The sequence below is a fragment of the Lutjanus erythropterus genome, chromosome 11, assembly GCF_056507025.1.
Source record: "Lutjanus erythropterus isolate fLutEry1 chromosome 11, fLutEry1.hap2, whole genome shotgun sequence".
In the NCBI taxonomy this organism is placed as follows: domain Eukaryota; kingdom Metazoa; phylum Chordata; class Actinopteri; order Lutjaniformes; family Lutjanidae; genus Lutjanus; species Lutjanus erythropterus.
The window spans coordinates 15,329,874-15,348,412 of record NC_139327.1 but is presented as its reverse complement, the minus strand read 5'-3'; the positions used below and the strand labels follow the sequence as shown (position 1 = coordinate 15,348,412).

The 18,539-nt window shown below is 38.5% G+C and overlaps 1 protein-coding gene across 2 annotated transcripts; it reads right to left on the bottom strand.

The window, feature by feature from the left end:
* Positions 1-1,695: 1,695 nt before the first annotated feature.
* zc3h12b (zinc finger CCCH-type containing 12B) lies at positions 1,696-13,755 on the bottom strand. Of its 2 annotated transcripts, none has more exons than XM_084730253.1 (6): positions 13,678-13,755; positions 6,881-7,678; positions 6,605-6,744; positions 5,113-5,347; positions 3,280-3,386; positions 1,696-3,168 (listed from the first exon to the last, which is right to left on the bottom strand). In XM_084730253.1, the coding sequence occupies exons 2-6, from the start codon at positions 7,513-7,515 to the stop codon at positions 1,742-1,744; spliced, it is 2,544 nt and encodes an 847-aa protein (XP_084586379.1). In that variant the 5' UTR covers positions 7,516-7,678; positions 13,678-13,755; the 3' UTR covers positions 1,696-1,741. The 2 variants fall into 2 exon arrangements, with proteins under 2 accessions (XP_084586379.1, XP_084586380.1); XM_084730254.1 differs by lacking the exon at positions 13,678-13,755 and adding an exon at positions 13,111-13,654.
* Between the last annotated feature and the right edge of the window lie 4,784 nt (positions 13,756-18,539).

Sequence of the window (18,539 nt, the reverse complement as noted above, 5' to 3'; positions counted from 1 at the left end):
ACTTGAACTGTAAAATGTATAAATGAACCAACAATGTGTGAAATAACTAGCATTAAAACTTAACTAATTTATTACAAGACTTATTTCTATTGTAATTATAACTGTGCATCACTAAATTTTAATTTTCAGTTATTCAAAAGTTTATTTTTATTTCACAACAGCTTATTATTGGTTTCACTTATTTCATGTCTAATGTTATTTCAAAATTATGCATGTCATTTCTTACTGTCGCTTTTAATGACAGTGGTGTTGTCATTGTCAGGGGAGTGGGGGTGGGTGGGGGCTTTCACCCAGTGCCAAGCTAGCAAGCTCAACAACTGCTACCAAATTTAGCCAGTTAGCACCTGTTTCTTAGGGCAACAATAATGCCAAAGTTAGCAAACTGAACACTGCTGCTTGGTAAGCAAATACAATACATATACAAAGTAACTACACCTCTTTGCCTTAGCTTAACAACATGCTAATGCTACCTCCCTAACTAGCCAGATTGCCTTTAGCATCAATGTGAAGAACCAGTGTTAGCGGCGGCTTGTGCTGGCTTGAACAACCACAGAGAAATGCTCTGTGTGTTTCTGACTGTTACAGAGGTGTGTGACTTCACTTTGACACTGAGCAATACACCCATTTTATAACCCTGTCTAGCAAGTTAGCCAGCTATATAGGTAGCATTGACCGCCTTGTTGACCCAAATAAATAAAAGGAGCTGTTAGTTTCTGTGTGTATGTGCTGTGATTATTTACAGCAGTTAGACAGACAACACAGAGCGATTTTGACGTACTTGTTGCTCTACCTAACAGGAGTTAATTTTCTAAATCATGTAGTGCACATGCAGAAGGTTAGCTTTCAGAGTTTTCTGGCTTTTTCTGTTAACCCAAACTATGATTTATTTCCCCTAAAACTACCCAAGAAGAGCTTCTAGGTGGAAAACCTTAAATGCTCACTTCTCCAAACAGCTCACGTAGCAATTAAGCTTTTCTTGCAGGGAACGTGACATTAATTAAATAAAAAGTGGCAGAAATTCAAGTCCAAGAAAACCATTATGAAACAAAAACATTTTATAAAGAGCACTTTGGAAGAAAAAGTCATGAAATTATAAAAATAAATGTAATAATGAAGTAAAAATGAAAATAGGTATGATTAAATATTTCATAATTTGACTTGAGTTTTAAATATTACTTAAATTATTTCACAAAGTATTTTATAATGTACATATTCTATATAAATTATTCCTGTGATTATTTATTTAATGATTACTTATCTATTTAATGCTTAACACTCCGGGGCTAAATCAGCAACACATTAAGAATTGACTTAAGTCCTGACAAATATTAGCAGGCTGTCATATATTGCTTCGTTGTTGAACAAAGGTTCAGTTAATCATGGATATGGTGTTAAGCCGCTGTGTAGATCCTGCTCAGGTAGAATGAATGTGTTATGAACCAGATTTCTAATAAGGTTTTACCTCATATTAACTGCAACACACTTCATATAAAAACATAGCTTTCATATGTGAATCTTACAATTTGAGATAAACTTAGTAGACAAACTTTCTCTATGCTCATTACTTCTATGTCATCTTTTTGAAGTTCCCCGAAGCATTACAAAAAAAAAAAAAAAAAAAAAAAAACTCCTGAGGGCAGATGTTGCACATACAGCAACATTTAACAAGTGCCTATCTTTGCATTTAAAATCTGAACTTCCCTTATCACATCACTTCTGTATGTTTCATAAGATTAACTACTCAATGGCATGACCTCAGTTTTGTAACGATGACAGCGGCGAGTTGTTGTGGATCTGTCAAATGAGGGTTCTTCTCCATGACTGAGTGGACTACATAAGCAGGAAAGATGTTACAAAGGTTCCGATATGTTTGATACTGGTGGTCTGGGATGACATACCGCTCTTGGTGTTCAGTTGCAGATGGCAACTCCCATGGTGAGCTCCAGATCTGTTCCATCTTTTCTGGCATACTGCGGACCATCACCCGCTCGCAACACGGCATCAGGCTGTTACTCAAAGGATATGAATGATATCCATAAGACTCATTACCACAAGGCAGAGGGTCCCAGCTCGCATGCTGCTCACGGCACAGTGGAGGTCGCCTCTGTCTCATTGGGTTGCTATCATATAGCCTTGAATCCGATATGCTGTCCATACGAGTCATACCAAGAGACCGTGTGGGCTGTGAGGACAAAGGTGGGAGGACATTTTGAGTTAGGGGATAGTCTCCAGGACAGCTGGACCTGGCTCCCACGGCAACATGCTGGATATGTGGCGCTAGATGAGATCCAGACTGCTTACGGGGGGCCTGTTTGGGTTCCTCTGGTCCATAACTTTGTACCCTAGTTAGTGCTTCATGACGAAACCCATGGGAGAAAGCTTGCATCCTACCTTGTGCGGGAGACTGCTGCTGGCCCTTCATGCTCTCCTCTAAGCTACTGTCCACAGAGCTTGGGTACAGGTCCCCATAAGAGGAGAACGAGTCACTGTTTGAATGGCTGAGGCAGGATTCAGGGCAGTGGCTGGGATTTCTCTGATACACACCATGCTCGTGCTCCATGCTACAGAAACTGTCGACATTATGCATGCTGCTCATGCTCATATTTGAAAAATCACTGTGCAGTGAATAATATCCATGGTCGCTGACTGAGTCATACTTTGGGAACTGTTCACTGTATGTAACAGAGGCGCCATGACTGTTAGTAACTAAAATAGGAGGGTACTGTACACTAGACATGTGCTCCAGAGAACTGTGTGAGAACTGCAAAGAACCCGGCACTGGGCTGCTGGCTGATCGTGTGTTCAAGGCCCCAGCTGCGTGGCTCTTGGCAGGCTGCATGGTGGGCACACTGAGAGCAGACACAAGGGAAGGCACTGAATTTGTCTCAGACTTCCTAATAACGGACAGTGCCTCTGGAGGTTCACAGGCCACTGAGCGAATACTAGGGTCAGACTGACGTTTGGGTGCCACACGTTTGGCCTCAGAGCTGCTTTCTCCCTTTGCAGTTACTGGGCCGGTACCACATTTAGCTAAAGCGCCCTCACTCATTGTCTTCACTGCAGAAAGTTTAGCAAAGGCCCGGAGTTCATCAGCCACTGACCGCTGTGGCTGGTTGACACGCTCTGGATGATAGTACTTGCACTTATGTCCATATGTGCACTTTTTTCCTTGTTTAAAAAAAAGAGTAGATCAAGTCAAGAAAACTGAACACTTAAATTATGCTGACAAAAATGTGACATACTCAGACATTGCTTTGAAAAGACATTTTGGGAACTTACCATAGGGGCAAGGTTGTTTTTTGTGCTCTGGAACAACTGGACGCTTGCGGAGGAAATTTTCTAAGCTTGGACCATGTCTTCCCAGGGGATCATCAGGCGGCATAAACCTATTTAAAATATTTCATGGTTAAATGTCAGCTTTATTATTTCCAGCATCAAGAGTGTGAAAAAATTAAGAACTGGTCTCCCCCCCAAGTTCCTGAAAATATAACCCTGATTTCACACTACTTTTCAATCTATATTCAATGGAATAGAGCACAAACACAAGATATTTAATATTCAAACTGGTAAATGTCATTGTTTTTTGTAAATATGCACCCATTTTTAATTTGATGTCTGGCACACATTCCACAAAAGTTTGGACAAGGACACGTTTACTAAAGTGTTACATGACCCTTTCCTTTAGCAATACTAAGTAAGCATTTGGAAACTGAAGGAACATGAATTGTTGAAGTTTTGAAAGCTAAATTATTTCCCATTCTTGCTTGATACACGACTTCAGAATGGGGTCTCCATTGTCGTTTTACGCTTCACAATGCACCACACCTTTTCAATGGGAGACAGGTCGGCACTACAGGCAAGCCAGTGCAGTACCTGCACTCTTCTACTACAAAGCCACACTGTTGTAGCACGTGCAAAAAATGGCTTGGCATTGTCCTGCTGAAAAAAGCAGAGACGTCCTTGAAAAAGCAGTTGTCTGGATGGCATCACGTGTTGCTCCAACATGCATGTGCCTTTCAGCATTAAACTTTCACAGATGTGAAATTTACCCATACCATTATCACTACACCACCTTAGATGCTGCTTCTGAACTCTGCGCTGGAAAATTTTAGATGGTGCTCTTCTTCTTTAGCCCAGAGGACACAATGTCCTAAAAACAATGTGGGCTCATCAGACCACAGCACACTTTTCTACTTTCTGTCAGTCTATCTCAAATGAACTTCAGCCCAGTAAAGTCACCAGTGCCTCTATGTGTTGTTGATATATGGCTTTCATTTTACATGGTTACTTTCATTTGTAGATGCAGCCACAAACTGTTTTTACCAGCAATAGTCTTCCCAAGCCCACACAGTAATATCCTTTTATACAATCATGTTGTTTTTTTAGTGCAGTGCTGTCTGAGGGGTCCAAGGTCATGGGCATTCAAAGTTGGTTTCTGGCTCTGTCCTTTATGTGAAAGATTGTTCCAAATACAACATTCTCTGATTCTTCTGAAGAAACTATAGATTGTAGATGGTGAAATCCCTATAAAGTGTGTGTTGAGAAACTTTGTTCTTAAACTGTTGGATGATGTGCCCACACATTTTCCACAAAGAAAAAAAAAAGACCAGCTTTGCTTTTGAACGACAGAGCTGTTCAAGGATGGCCCTCTAATAGACAATCATAATACCATCACCTGTTACCAATGCACTTGTTCACCTGTGGAATGTTCCAAACTGTTTTCAGTCTTTCATTGTCCCAGTCTCAACTTTTTCTGTAGTAGTTTTGTGCTGAATGTATATTTACAAAAAACAATATTATATATTTGAACATTATACATCTTGTCTTTGTACGGTACTCAATTGAATACTGGTTTAATAGAATTAGCAAGTAATTACATTCTGTTTTTATTTACATCCCAACTTTTTGGGAACTGGGGATGTACAATGACTAAATAGACTGTACCCCAGAAAAATAGTCATGTATTGGAATAAATAACCATATACACTTCTAACCAACTTCAAAATAAAATAGTTTGTATTGTAATGGGGGAGAAATCTTTGTAACAAAGATTATATCCTGAAGGTCTATGGCTATAGTCACAGGATGGAAGAATGCATCATAGTTTCTTACTTGTCATTGACAAATGAGTACATTAGTAGACGCTCTTCTATGAATTTCTTCCACTCTGGCTTCTCATTTTGCAAGTCCCTGTAGTTGTCATTTGACACAATAATTCCATCAGAATCATAAGCCAGCTTCACTATGAAGCGATCATCATAGCACACCACTCTCCGGCCTTGAACTCTCCGAGATGGGGTGAAAACCAGGATCTTTTCTTTTTCCAGCTTGCGTAATATTTCTTGATCTGAAAGAGGAGTTTCAAAAGTTTTAAGGTTTATTAATATTTAATCAGTGTATCATAATTCCATCAAAAATAACTGAAACCAATATCACCATTCATTTTGGATGCCATTTGTATCTATTAGGGTTTAATATGATATTTTATAAAATAAGACATGGCGAGGACTGTGCTAGCACACCCTTCTTACTGACCCTGAACACACCACAAGGTTATGCCTCAGTCACATTTGCATAACATAATATCAACCCTTTCGTGCATAATGGTCACTACAGTGGACAGCAAATAAAACCCATTTTCTAGTAAATCCATGGGTTTTAATGATATTGTTGCACATTAGCTACCACAGTGGACACTACTGCGTCATCTCATACACTGCCACCCACTAGCCAGTCCTTGTAAGTGCAACAAAATTTTTTCAAATCCAAGACAGCCAACAGAGACTCAGGAATGTCAAGCAGCTCAGGAATATCTGGCCAATCCTTCTATAGCAGGAGATCCTTGCAGGGGAAAAATGTTTTGACATGAATTAACAACTAATGAGTCATATAGATGTAATAACTTCTAAGTATTGCTTTTTTGTTGGGAGGAAATTATGATTTATAATTTGTCAACTAAATTAGACATCATGCACCACTGGCCACATTTCAACCACAATTCATACTATTAGTGCCACTGTTATTTTTGAAAATATTTCATCTGCACTAACTTTCTTGGCTGTAAATCAACTGATTTATTTTATTAGGATGTAATTAGCAATTTTAGTAACAAAAACAATATTTCTTGCATTATAAGTTACATTATGTGACCGACAGTTAGTGTCTTCATATTCTGTAGAGTTCAAGTGCAGTGCGTGATAGACAGGCCTACAGGACAGTGGAGGAACTACCATCTGACTCAGATGAGGATGATGCTAGTAGCAGTGATGATGTATGGCTGCCAGAAAAAGGATTAGCAAATCCTTGCAGTAGTCAAGAGCAAGGTATTAAACTGTACTTGAATATGTTATAATATGTGAAAACACTAGTTTAACTGCATTACAAATATGTGTTACATATTATTTTATTTTATCATTTTATTCATTGGTTTGTTAAATAAATATTTCTTAAGTTAAAAATGCAAATGCACCTGAGTGGACATATGAAAAACTGCTGCTGTCCTGACTCAAGTTGACATAATTTATGCATGAAAGGGTACATAGTTATAGACATTTTACCAGCTAGTAAGTTGACTAGCAACTGCCTAAAAGATTAGCTTTCCTACCTGTAATGAGGGCGTCAGGCCTCGACTGCTCCTTTCTCCAGGCTGGGACAAACACAGTGATGTCTTTGTGTCCTTTCTCCAAGAACCATTCAACAGCAAGTTGGATACCACGGCAAGAGAACACCTCTTTGTTTCCATGGCTAGAAAACAAAGTAGTGTGGTATAAGGTCTACTTACATTTCATGAAATGGACATCATTAGAGGCACGTTTCAGAACAAAAGAGCATCCAAATGAGACACAGACACATTAAGTATGAGAGTATCTTAGTGTCTTACCTCATTGCCACATTTGAGCCATCAATGACAATGGGCCTGAGGTTATCAAAGGTATCCACAGAGTCATCTTCCACTGACACCTCTGGACTAACAGTCTCTTTAACACAGGGGGACCGCGATATTGCAGCAACGGCCGTACTGCTGCAAGGTTGACTTTCAGGCTCTACTTTGTTTCCCAGCCTCACTAGCTCAGCAAGAACATCATTAATAAGTGCAGCAGCTCCCAACTTGTTGAGTACCGTCTCTACCTGCTCTCCTGAATAGCCCAACTTTAGAGCAAAATCCATCTTAGTCTGGTACTCCCTGTCACTGACAGTCTTGATCGCTGGTCCTATGCCGGTCTCATCCTCACGAAAATCTTGCACAGTGCTACTCTGGGAAAAACTGGGCCGGTCAAGGCATGGAGAGCGGCAGAGCTGACGGTGGGGTTTTGTGACAGCCAAGGGCTCCCTTTTCTTGCACCTGCTGTTGTTCACCTGAACCCTCTGGCGTTGCTGGTCTTCCGATTCGCTTTCCGAACTGCTTCCATCCTCAGAATCGTCAGTGGCATGCTGGGCCTCACTTGAGTCAATGTTCTCCTCCCTCCATGGGCGTTTTTCCATTTTGAGCCTCTCCACCATTGACCATACTGTCATCACGTTTGTCTTGACACCTCAGATTTCCACCCCATGCTTCCTCACCTCCACCACAACCAGGGACTCATACTCAATTCTGGAAGTTAGCGCTACAGGCTCTTTGTGTAGAGCCAAAGTAACACGGTCTCCCCTGTGTGGACAGGCAAAATCCAACTTTTAAATCCTAAAAGAGAACAAAAACACAACAGAAAGTTTCAACTACTCACAAAGATTCTTAACATTAAAATAATCTGCATTTCTTACATTTAAAAGTCTGCTTGGAAAAGCTGTTGAAAGTGTTAGCAAGATAGAAGAGTAATAGAATGAAACATTCCAGTAGCTTGTGAATTCAGTCACCATGTAATGCATCTTACAGTATGTCCATATTAAGGTGGTTAAATTTATCAATGCATCTTTTTCTCTGTTTCAGCCCTCTGTGCAGACTAAAACTTCTCTCCAAAAATGGCCTACAGAGTTTGTAAATCTTAAAACACCAGCTCAGCTCAGCTCAGCTACTGGAGAAAAAAAAGAAAAGAAAAAAAAAAAGAAAACCTACGCCAACCCACTAAGGGTCAGAAGCTGTGCCACAGTGCCAATAAGTTAAGAGGACAACCTTTGGTTCTCTTGAACTTTGTTGATCATGATCATCCCTTGCATGTGTGCGTGAGTGAGTGCAGGCATGATGTCTACACCTTGCCCGCAGCTAATCTCTAGTACCACTCAACTGATCAGCTTAATTTTTTTGTGCATATTCATGACTGTGTGCTGAAGAACCTCTGTGATTCAAAACTCTTCAAATATCTTTTTAAAGACTTTCAAGCCTTAATGTTTTTATGGCCACAAGCATTATGTTTTCAGGTCATCCAGTTCTTGTGAATGTGTCAAGAATGCCAGGAAGGGATTCTTCAAACTTGGCACAAATGTTCACTTAAACTCAAAGATGAACTGATTACATTTTGGTGGTCAAAAGTCACAGTGACCTCACTAAACACATTTTTGGCCATAACTCAAGATTGCATATGCAAATTATGACAAAAGTACACACAAATATCTAACAGAATAAAATAATGAGGTGATTACATTTTACATCCAAAAGGTCAAAGGTCAGCTTCACCATGACATCATAATGTTCAGCTCTCTATCAGTCCTCTGTAAAAACAATCTGTCACTGGAAATTATTCACTGGAATCACACAAAATACACTTGATACCTTTTATTAAGTTCCATCAAAGTTGCAGGTATACTGTATATAGTGGCAAGTGTCATATTAAATCCCTTCAAAGTCTTCACTACAGAGATGATACGAGTCTGGACAGACGTGGATGTAAACTGCAATTTGACTGGTTGGTGGAGACATACAACTGTGAGGCAGTAATTCTATTTTTTGACTGCTCTGTTATATATGACCATCGACAGCTGACTTCTCACTCCTCTTAACTGGCCGCTAGGGGACACATGTGATCAACAAATGCTTCAGTTCGAAATCTTCTTTCAGCTAGGTATGTGGTGGTCATGTTAATGTTAGTAGAACTTTTGTAAATTTCCACTGGCTGCATCTGGATGTTGTGGTGAAATCACAGTAGATACTTCACCACCTGTTGCCTGGTGGGGATCTGCACTCTACTGAATGCTAGTTATAAATGTAGACTCACATACATATCAGAGCAGTTGTCATTAACCTGGATTTATGTGGAGTGTGTCACATGATGCAATTATATTTTTTTTTTATCATTGCTGCACAGCATCTTGGGAATAACTGCCAGTTAACATGTAAAATTTATGTTTATTCCATACTTGCTGAGGTGTCTGACGACAGAAATAAAAAATATACACATGGGAACAACTATATTGGGAATTCAGATGAAAACATAATGTAGACATAGTCTTAGAGTTGACAGCTCAATCCACCCCACTCATGGTAGAGACCAATCACTTCTACACGTGTGGGAAATACTGCTGGGGCAAGTGACAAAATCAAGTCAGACAAATGGAACATATTAGTCACCTATGCAAATTAGCCAGTTACTAAAAAAACACAGCAGCGCAGGAAAAGGACTAACCTGAATCCAGACATATGCATGCTTTCTCTATCTGACTGTGTTTTGGTTTTTGTGGGTCATAAACAAACGGATCAAGTCTAGTCTTTTGCTTTCTGTGCATTTTTTTTTATGAGACTGGTTGGTTAAACAGTCTTCAATGACGGCCACGACTGCAAAGTCTATACTGTATGTCTGACTGTCACTCCTGTTTTGAGAGAAACATTATGTGTCACTCCTACAAGCCCATATATTCTTACAAATTAACAACCAATAATGTACTTAAAGCTGTAAGCTGTATCAGCAGCCCATAGCATAGCATTGCATTTGTGAACATGTTTGCCCTAGCTGTTGTTGATATGCAGTGACAGTTACCAACAAATCCAAACAGAACCGAGGATGTACCAGTGCTAGGTGGTAAAAGCATCAGCATATAAATATTAGATAAATTCACTTTTTCACAATAAAACTGTACATACATGCAAAAAGAAATTGTGTCACTGATCTCCTCCTGCTTGCAGGTGCAATATGGAATGCAAAAAATATAGATGCAAGAGACAGCAAAATCTCCACCTAACTCCACTGTCTCTCTGGCTTACTGGGTTTAAAACAAAAACCTGTCTTCCTGCACAAAACCTGTTAATGTGTTGCGGAACAGCCCTCGTGTCTATTAGCACAAACGTCTTTCTGGTTTCACAAGCAACATTCGAGCCAGACACACACAGGGTGAGTGCATGAGTTAACATAACCTGAGACAAAGTGTGGGCTGAACAGCGTATCCCTGAACCTCCAGTCCTCTGACAGACATTCTGAATCGAACGGAATTCCTCAGGGAATAATGGTGTTTTATGATAAAGCAGAGGAGGACTTCAGGGAGGCCCGCAGTAGAAACATGCAGCACTGTCAACAGCTCCAGGTGTATATTTTTGTATAGATATTGATAATCAAATTATCTTTAATAACAAACGCATTCATGAACAGATACACTAGACTGCACTGCACTTTCCCCCAGTCTTGCAGAGAGTAGAGTACAGCCAGCTTCAAGCTTCAAGAGGCGCAGCCCATGATGTGCGTTGCTTAGCAACACAGCCTTGTCATCAGCTAACTCCTTTTTACCAGTCACGACTAACACAAACACAGCTCATCATCTCTCTTCAGGCAGTCAGTAAATGCAGAACACTTACAGCTACACTACAACTCTACACTAAAACTCTTGAGGTAGCATATTTTGCAATAAAAAGATGACATTATTTAGACTTCTATTAGCGATGACCACTAGAAAAAAAAGATCAATCTGGATATTTATGTGTGTGTATAACACAAATGATCACCAAATTATTTTCAGAGATTCCTTTCAGCACTGGTTCATGTAATGAAATTGCAAACACTGTCACTGACAACACCCTCATCAGATAATATACAAGACTGTTATTCTTGGAAGATTCTGAGGGTTAGGTCAGGATAGATATTTTGAGGGTCAGTCTATGGCTACAAATGCTGTTTAACGTCAGACTTTTGTGTAAGCTTAAAGCATCACTGTTGATCTGCTGATCACAACTTGTACGACAAGGATTAAGAACAAACCAAGGTTTGAACATTTTAAACAATTTGCTGAAAAAGGAGGCATGGTGTTGAGGCACTGTTGTCAAACTCAGTAACTTCACCACAGCCCACTGCCATTTAAGACATTTTATGATGTTTAAGGGAGCAGAGCTTTTCCAATCCTTTCCCTTCCACCTCCAGATTCACAGGCTTAGACTCAGCAAGGCCTCCAGACTATCTCTGCACATGCACAGGCTCGTGTAGCTCTGTTTCATAGCAACAAGTGAAGCAGGGACATCTTTTACATTGCTGACCCTACATAGTATCCAGTATGAAGCAGGGATGGACTGAACTATGGTAAGGGTTAAAAGTATCACCTGGCTTGTTAGGTATCTTGAAATTAAGACTGACAATTTTAGAGTTCAGTGTAACCACCACTATACAAAAATGATCCACTAGCTGAGAGAAAATGAAAGAGACAGAAGAAAGTCATTATTAGTAAAGGTGAAAGTTTCCCTTTGGCTATTTTGCTATCTGATCACAAACAACAGAGACGCTCTTGACACCTAATCAGTGTTGCTCTGTCATAAGGGCATGTGGAGATTATCTAGGCCTAGAAATAACTCATTTTCTAAGCCAAAAAGCACAAACACAGACAGACATAAATAAGAGTGCAGACTATTAATCATTAATATGCTTCAACATAACCAAGGAGAAGTCACAATTAACTGTCATCAAAAACATAAAACCACATAAAACCAAGAATAACAGTCTTACCCCCCCCCCCTTTGTTTTTGTTTTTTTTTTACATTGATTAGATAATGACAGTACTCTCATCTCACTTCAGACTCAACTGACCAGTGACATGGAAAGACAATGAAAAAATGACAATGTTGTCTGATAATCATTTCATGTTTTTGGAGGACTGATACCAGCAAACTACCAAAATCCATATGATCCAGTAAGACAAGCTAACACTGACAGATGTCTCATCAATAAAAAGTTATTTGTTTTTATCATATCAGCTTTTTTTTGCTGAACACAAACCTCTTAATTAAACACTTAATGTTTGCTTAGTTCACCATCTGCAGAGGGATTCTTAACAGTTATCTCACTCATCATGATGACATGGTATATAAGCACACTGTAACAGTCATGCTTAAAGTCAAGCAATAGAAAAAGTATAATTTGTAAGTCTTTTCAATTTTGTCTTTCTAAAACTGCAAATGTAGCCACATGTAAATTTAGAGCACTGAAATGTTAGGGCATGTGGAGGATTTATTTCACATCACTTACAAACAGGCGGTCTCTCCACAAAAAGAAAAAGAAAAAAAAAAAATAGGATCCAGCTTTATTTCTACAAATATAAAATATAAAATAAAGCTGGACCTATTAAACATATATAACTGAATTAAATCAATAAATGAGTAATGAAACAATACCATGAATATGGCCCTGGGCAACAACGTGCTCTGCACTTCGTGCCATACCAGCATTTTCTCATCTTTACTATTTTAAAAGTAAACTGTATGTCATAAACATTGCATGACGTTCTAACCAAATTTGCTCTGATTTTTTCTTCACATTACTTTGCCTGGTGGTTATAAGAAGAATTTTAACTTTTACTGTCTCATCCAATTAAATGTGTTTAAACACACTGAAAACTAGAATAATTTCATAGCAAAATCCGTGGACATTATCCCTTTAACGGGGGGGAGCATTAACAGTGGGTAAAAAAGTGAAGACTTAACTCTATTCTCACATTGAGTCAGTTCTAACAGCAAACTACATGAATGTGCAAACAAATGTAATCACTGCATTGATCCCAATGACAGTGACTATACAAGAAACCTGCTTAACTTTTACATTAACTTAACGGCCCCATGTTATTACGTTCATGAGCTAAGTTAAGTAGATGACACGTCAATAGAACACTGAAGTACTTGATATCATTAGCATCAACAGCATCATGAGTTGAGAGGGATGAAATGGGGGGGAAGGTTGGTCATTATGACACTTAATGAGAGCTCATACTTACAATACACTTTTTCCAATAACGTATTGCATCACCACTGCACACGACGTCTCCTTTATGACTGAATTTGATTAAAGACAGTTGGTTTGACACCCTTAGGCCCCGATTTACGGTTAGCATACGCTAGCAGTCTAGCCTAACGTTACTTAGCCAGCTGGAGAGTCAACATGTTAGCTACATAAACTAACCGGCCCAATTCGGTTTATGTTGTCGGTTGATGGATAGAGATCATTAACATAACAGTTACTGCAAGATAACGTTATCAACCGAGCTTGTCAGGCAACCCCAATCTCTATTTGGTTAACGATTGCAAAGCTAGCTAGTTAGCTAACATACAACTCAGTGGTTCCACAGGCTAACGTAAGCGTCAGATTGCTAACATTAGTTAGCTTTAGCTAGCTGCTGAGCGTGTGCTAACATTTTTGCCGGATTACTACTGTAACTTGAAATAAAGTTCACGATAATTTCATATATCAGACGGAGGTGAAACCAGAGCAACACTACACGACTGTCTATATAATCTGCACGTACATCGCTGCCATGGTCGCCTTGTAGCGGTGCTCATCTCACCTTATTGCTGTCATCCTCCTCGCCTGTAACAGTTATGTTTTGCTGCCATTGGCGCTGTCGCAGTTTGGTCGGGGTTGCCAGATAACGCGAGGGAAACAAGTAACCTCAGCTGTGAAAAGACACCGGGGTCACAACACCGCTACAAACTTGATTTCCGCTACTTCATCAGACGTCTGATCAATGCTTTCATGGCCTTTTTTTATGCTTTCTTTGTGTCTTGTAACGATAGTTTGAGAACTGCCATTATTATCCCATACCTGTGTGAATGCTGCCTGATGAAAATAAGGGACACTTCCCAGAACACGGAGTCCTGCATACAAGCAAGGGCACACTTGTCACAGATCCCTTCTGGAGTATTTAACATATGAATAATATGGTTATGAACTGAAATTAGGACGTCAATTCTAATAAAATGTTTATTATCATTGCTTTGATTAACTGGCTCCAAACTCCAGAGTTTCCCATTCAGTGTGAATACACACATAAACCTTATCCGGCAGATTACAGTAGTCATGCATTTTTAAAATAAATTATGTATATCTGGTAGCTACATAATTTATTCATGTCAGTAATTTCTGAACTGCGTACTAGCATCTAGCCTTTTTTTCACCATTTAAAATATAGGAATATTGGTGTAAAAAAAAAAAACATACATAAATACAAAAAAATCAAACATTTTTTTCTATTTATTTAAACATTCATGAATATTTAATGGTGTTTGGGGGTAGATATACTTAATGCATGATATTTAAATGTTTGTCAACAAATTTGCCTTCCCTTATCACTCAGGTTTACAGAATGGAGTAATTATGATTGACAACACTGATTTATGATATCAGTATGTGTGCTTACTTTTTTCTTTTTTTTTGTTTTAGTTTGGGGTACATTGGGTTATGTGGCTGTTGTTTATGATTTATCATTATGTTGTGTTATTTTCAATGCTATTGTCTGATGATGTGTTGAGCAGTGTTGGGTGATCACCAGCCCAACCAATCTCTGCAGTCCTCTTGACTGGGTGATTTGATTATTTAGGCAGCTCCTATATGTGAATGGAAGTATTTTGATGCTGTCCACAACTGCCAACCACAAGCTCTGAAAGGCCGAAAAATGATATTTAGTAAAACATTTCCACAGTAAGCAGGACAGTGTGAAGGACTTGTCAATTAATCTGTCAGTCATTTTCTCGATAAATCAATTGGTTGTTTGGACCATAAAATGGTGCAAAATGTTGACTACTGTTAAACCCCAAGGTGACATCCTCAGTATCCTGCTTTGTCAATAACTCAAAGATAAAGTCATAGAGGACTGAAGAAACCAGAAAATATTAAAAATTGACAGGCTGAAATCAGAGAAAAACTGACTCAGGATTATTGAACAATTGGCAACATAACTGGCGATTCATTTAGTGGTAGTCTAGCATATGAACCACACTTTGTTGTTGTGTTCTCATAGATGTTCAGGTGAACTCCAAACTGCCTATAGCTTTCAGTGTAAATGTTTTGGCTACGTGCAAGCACTATGAATCTATGCAACAGACTATGAATCTACCAAGGCTTCTCTGCATTTGGCCTCATTGATGCTGGGAGCAATTTCAGCTCCCCCATCACTCTCAATATCAACAAGTGGGAGAAAATGAAAACATGAAAATTGGAAAAATTATGTCTTGTCATGTTTATTTTCGTGTAAGGCAGTGTTCTACTCTGACAAAACAGTAACAGATTTTCAAGAGGCTCCCCTAATGTAACATGGATGTAACAAAATTAAAAAAGAAAAACTCAAACAAAATACAATATTGCCAATTTGTAATAACCATTTTGAATACAATGTTACAGTGTACAAATAGCTGAGAATATAAATACAAATTCTTTAACATTTGTTCAATATTACACTATAAAAAAAAGACATCGTCTTACAGTTTAACCTCTGACTGATCAAATATTAAATGCACAAGAAAATGAAAGGTGAAAATACCAGTTTATCTTTTGACGTATCATTTCAGTTCCAAACAAAACAAAACTAGTTTTTCATTCCACAAGCTTACAGTAATGCAATAATGAGTGCATCATTTCAGTAAGAATTTTGCACTTCACATCTGGTCAAGCTGTTGGAAAATGTGAGAAAAACAACAGCCACATAAGGCCAAATTGGCTTGTCAGGCCAGAAACGAACACACTAAGTTTGAGATTATTAGGTAACTACTAGCCTTTTGTTCTTCATTTATTTTCCTCTACCATTTTATAGATAAAAAGGCAGTTTTTTTTTCAATGTCTTATGTGATGCACTTCCACACACAGGGCATCTTTGTGTGAAATGTGCTATAGAAACAAAAGTAATGAAGCTATCTACAGTGTGTAAATGAAATTGCGGCTGAAATGAAGATATCAGTCCATCTGTACATTTCCTATATCTTCCTATCCTGTTCTGATTTTGGGGGGGGGGAAGAACAAACTGTTAGATATTTTGAGATTATGCCAAATGTTATACCAACTTAATGCATTTCAAACATACCCCACAGAGGTATCTAAGAGACATGTTTATTTTTTGTTTATATTGCCTGCAACTAACATTTGGTTTCCAATATCGATTAATCTGTCAATTAGTTTTTCATTTATACCAATTATTTAGTCTATAAATGTCAAAAAATGTGAAAAATGCTCCCAAATTTTCCCAGAGCCTCAACTGACATCTTAAAATAGCCTCTTTTGCCCAAACAACCATCCACAAGATTTAATTTACTATCATACGTGGAATAGAAAAGCAGCAAATCCCTACATTTAAAAAGCTGGTACCAGCAAGTCTGACATTTTTGCTTTGAAAATGACAAAAACAATTAATCAATTATCAAATAGTTGGCAACTAATTTTCTTTTTTCTTAATTTTCTTTCAATTGACTTCTCGATTGAATCATTGCAGCTCTAATATTGTGGATTGAGTTATCTCTCTGTGAACTGAGATATTCCCCGCCCTCTGAGGTATTACTGGCCGGAAATTACAACCAAGAAAACAGCTAGAGACACTCAATTTGACCATCATGGCAGGCCAACATAAATGTTACTGGAACAAAGAGAGGCTGTGAAAAAGCAGTTAACACATAAATAAGCCGGCACTTAAAGCATAAGATAAGCGTACGTACATATGTTTAGGGGCAAAGTAGGCAAGACTGGGCTGTGCTGTGAAAACCAGGCTAATGAAAACCCAATAAATAAAGTGTGGCATTTCTACTGAGTCTGGAACACTGAGGCTACATATGGGTTTGAACAGTCTAGAAAAAATCAATAGCTTAATTAATGAAACAAATCTATGTGCATTTTGAATGCCAATACTTGCTTAATGCTACTACAAGGAACTTTCATATTTTGTTTATTTTGGACGCCCCTGTGGACAATCTCCGCCTGCTTCATTTCAGCTGGCTAACATACTACTCACTGTAACTTTGCCTGGCTCATTTCATCTGATTTCACCAGGAATCAAACCTGGTGTCAGGCATTTAGAACAATACAGAAACAGCCAATCTTCTCACAGATGGTTTTGTCATATGAAGACATCAGTAATAAATTGTGACTGTTTCATAACCAGTTAAAAACTCCTTGTAGCAGCTTTAAATAGTTTCAATGGACTGACATGTTCTGTATGTTACATGTGTGAAGCAAACAACTATTACTGTGCAAATGCAGAAAATCCCTTTTGACTTACCAATAAGACAGCTTTGCACATGACTCAACATGATGGCACAGTTTTAAATTTCAATTCATGTCCTGTCTATCAAAGTCTGCAAGAACTTTTCAAAGGTATCAGTTGTGCAAGTACAAATTAAGCAAAAATAGAGTGCCTAAGTCACACCCCTTCTGGCAGACCACAATGGGACCTAACTTCAGGAAAAAAAAAAAAAGAATTGTGGTCAGTGGAGTGGCGAGAGACAAATTATTTTTTGATCCTGATTGAATTCAGCCACAAATTACAAATATGATTTTTTTGTCAACTTAAAAGATAATTATTCAAGTCAAGACAGTTGCAGTTTGTTATGAATCTGTTTAAGTATAAGACTGTGAATATTAGAAAGACCAGACACCCAGAAGTTGTGTAAGTGACGTCATGATTTTCTCCCTCCAAAAGCTACCGTTAGCCACTGAAGCTACAATGCCTGTGAGTTTTCATACCAACATACAGTCAAACAACAGTGGGTCTTACTCGCTCTCTCTCTTCATGAATGATGACAAACTGAAACTTTCTTGACTTATATAATTATGTTGCAAATTGACAAACATACATTTAATTCATGAAACAGTTCAAATGGAATCAAAAAATTATTTCTCTCTTACCACTGACTACTGTTTATATTCCTTACAAATTTATGTCCCATAAGGCACACGAGAGGAGCGTGACTCAGGCTTCTATTATTCCTTTGGATGTAACAAAAAAGCACTGATTGGCACATATACATGTGGTCGTTAACGGATACTTAAGATTATTTGATGTAGGTTTGAATGAGGTACTTATCCATATTCAATGTATTACCTACCCTAATGCCAGTCAACACACCCCCACTTAGGAGAAGCGGAGAGGGGCACAAACACGGAAGCCAAGCAATGAACTACTGTGGACAAGGTCATCAACAAAAATATTTTCATAAGCTCGTATCAATTTTAGTGCACACTATATTTAGAGTGTTCTCACCATTTTACTTTCCAGTCAATTTTACCTCTCAGAACATGGGAGTTGGTCGTCTACAACTGCTTAGATGACTGCTTTGGATCTTTATTTGCCATTGTATGACTATGGTGCTTTGAGATTCACCAAAGTCACACAATAACACAAACAAACTGACAGATCGAGGCAGCAGTAGACCTGCAACTTTGCTCTGT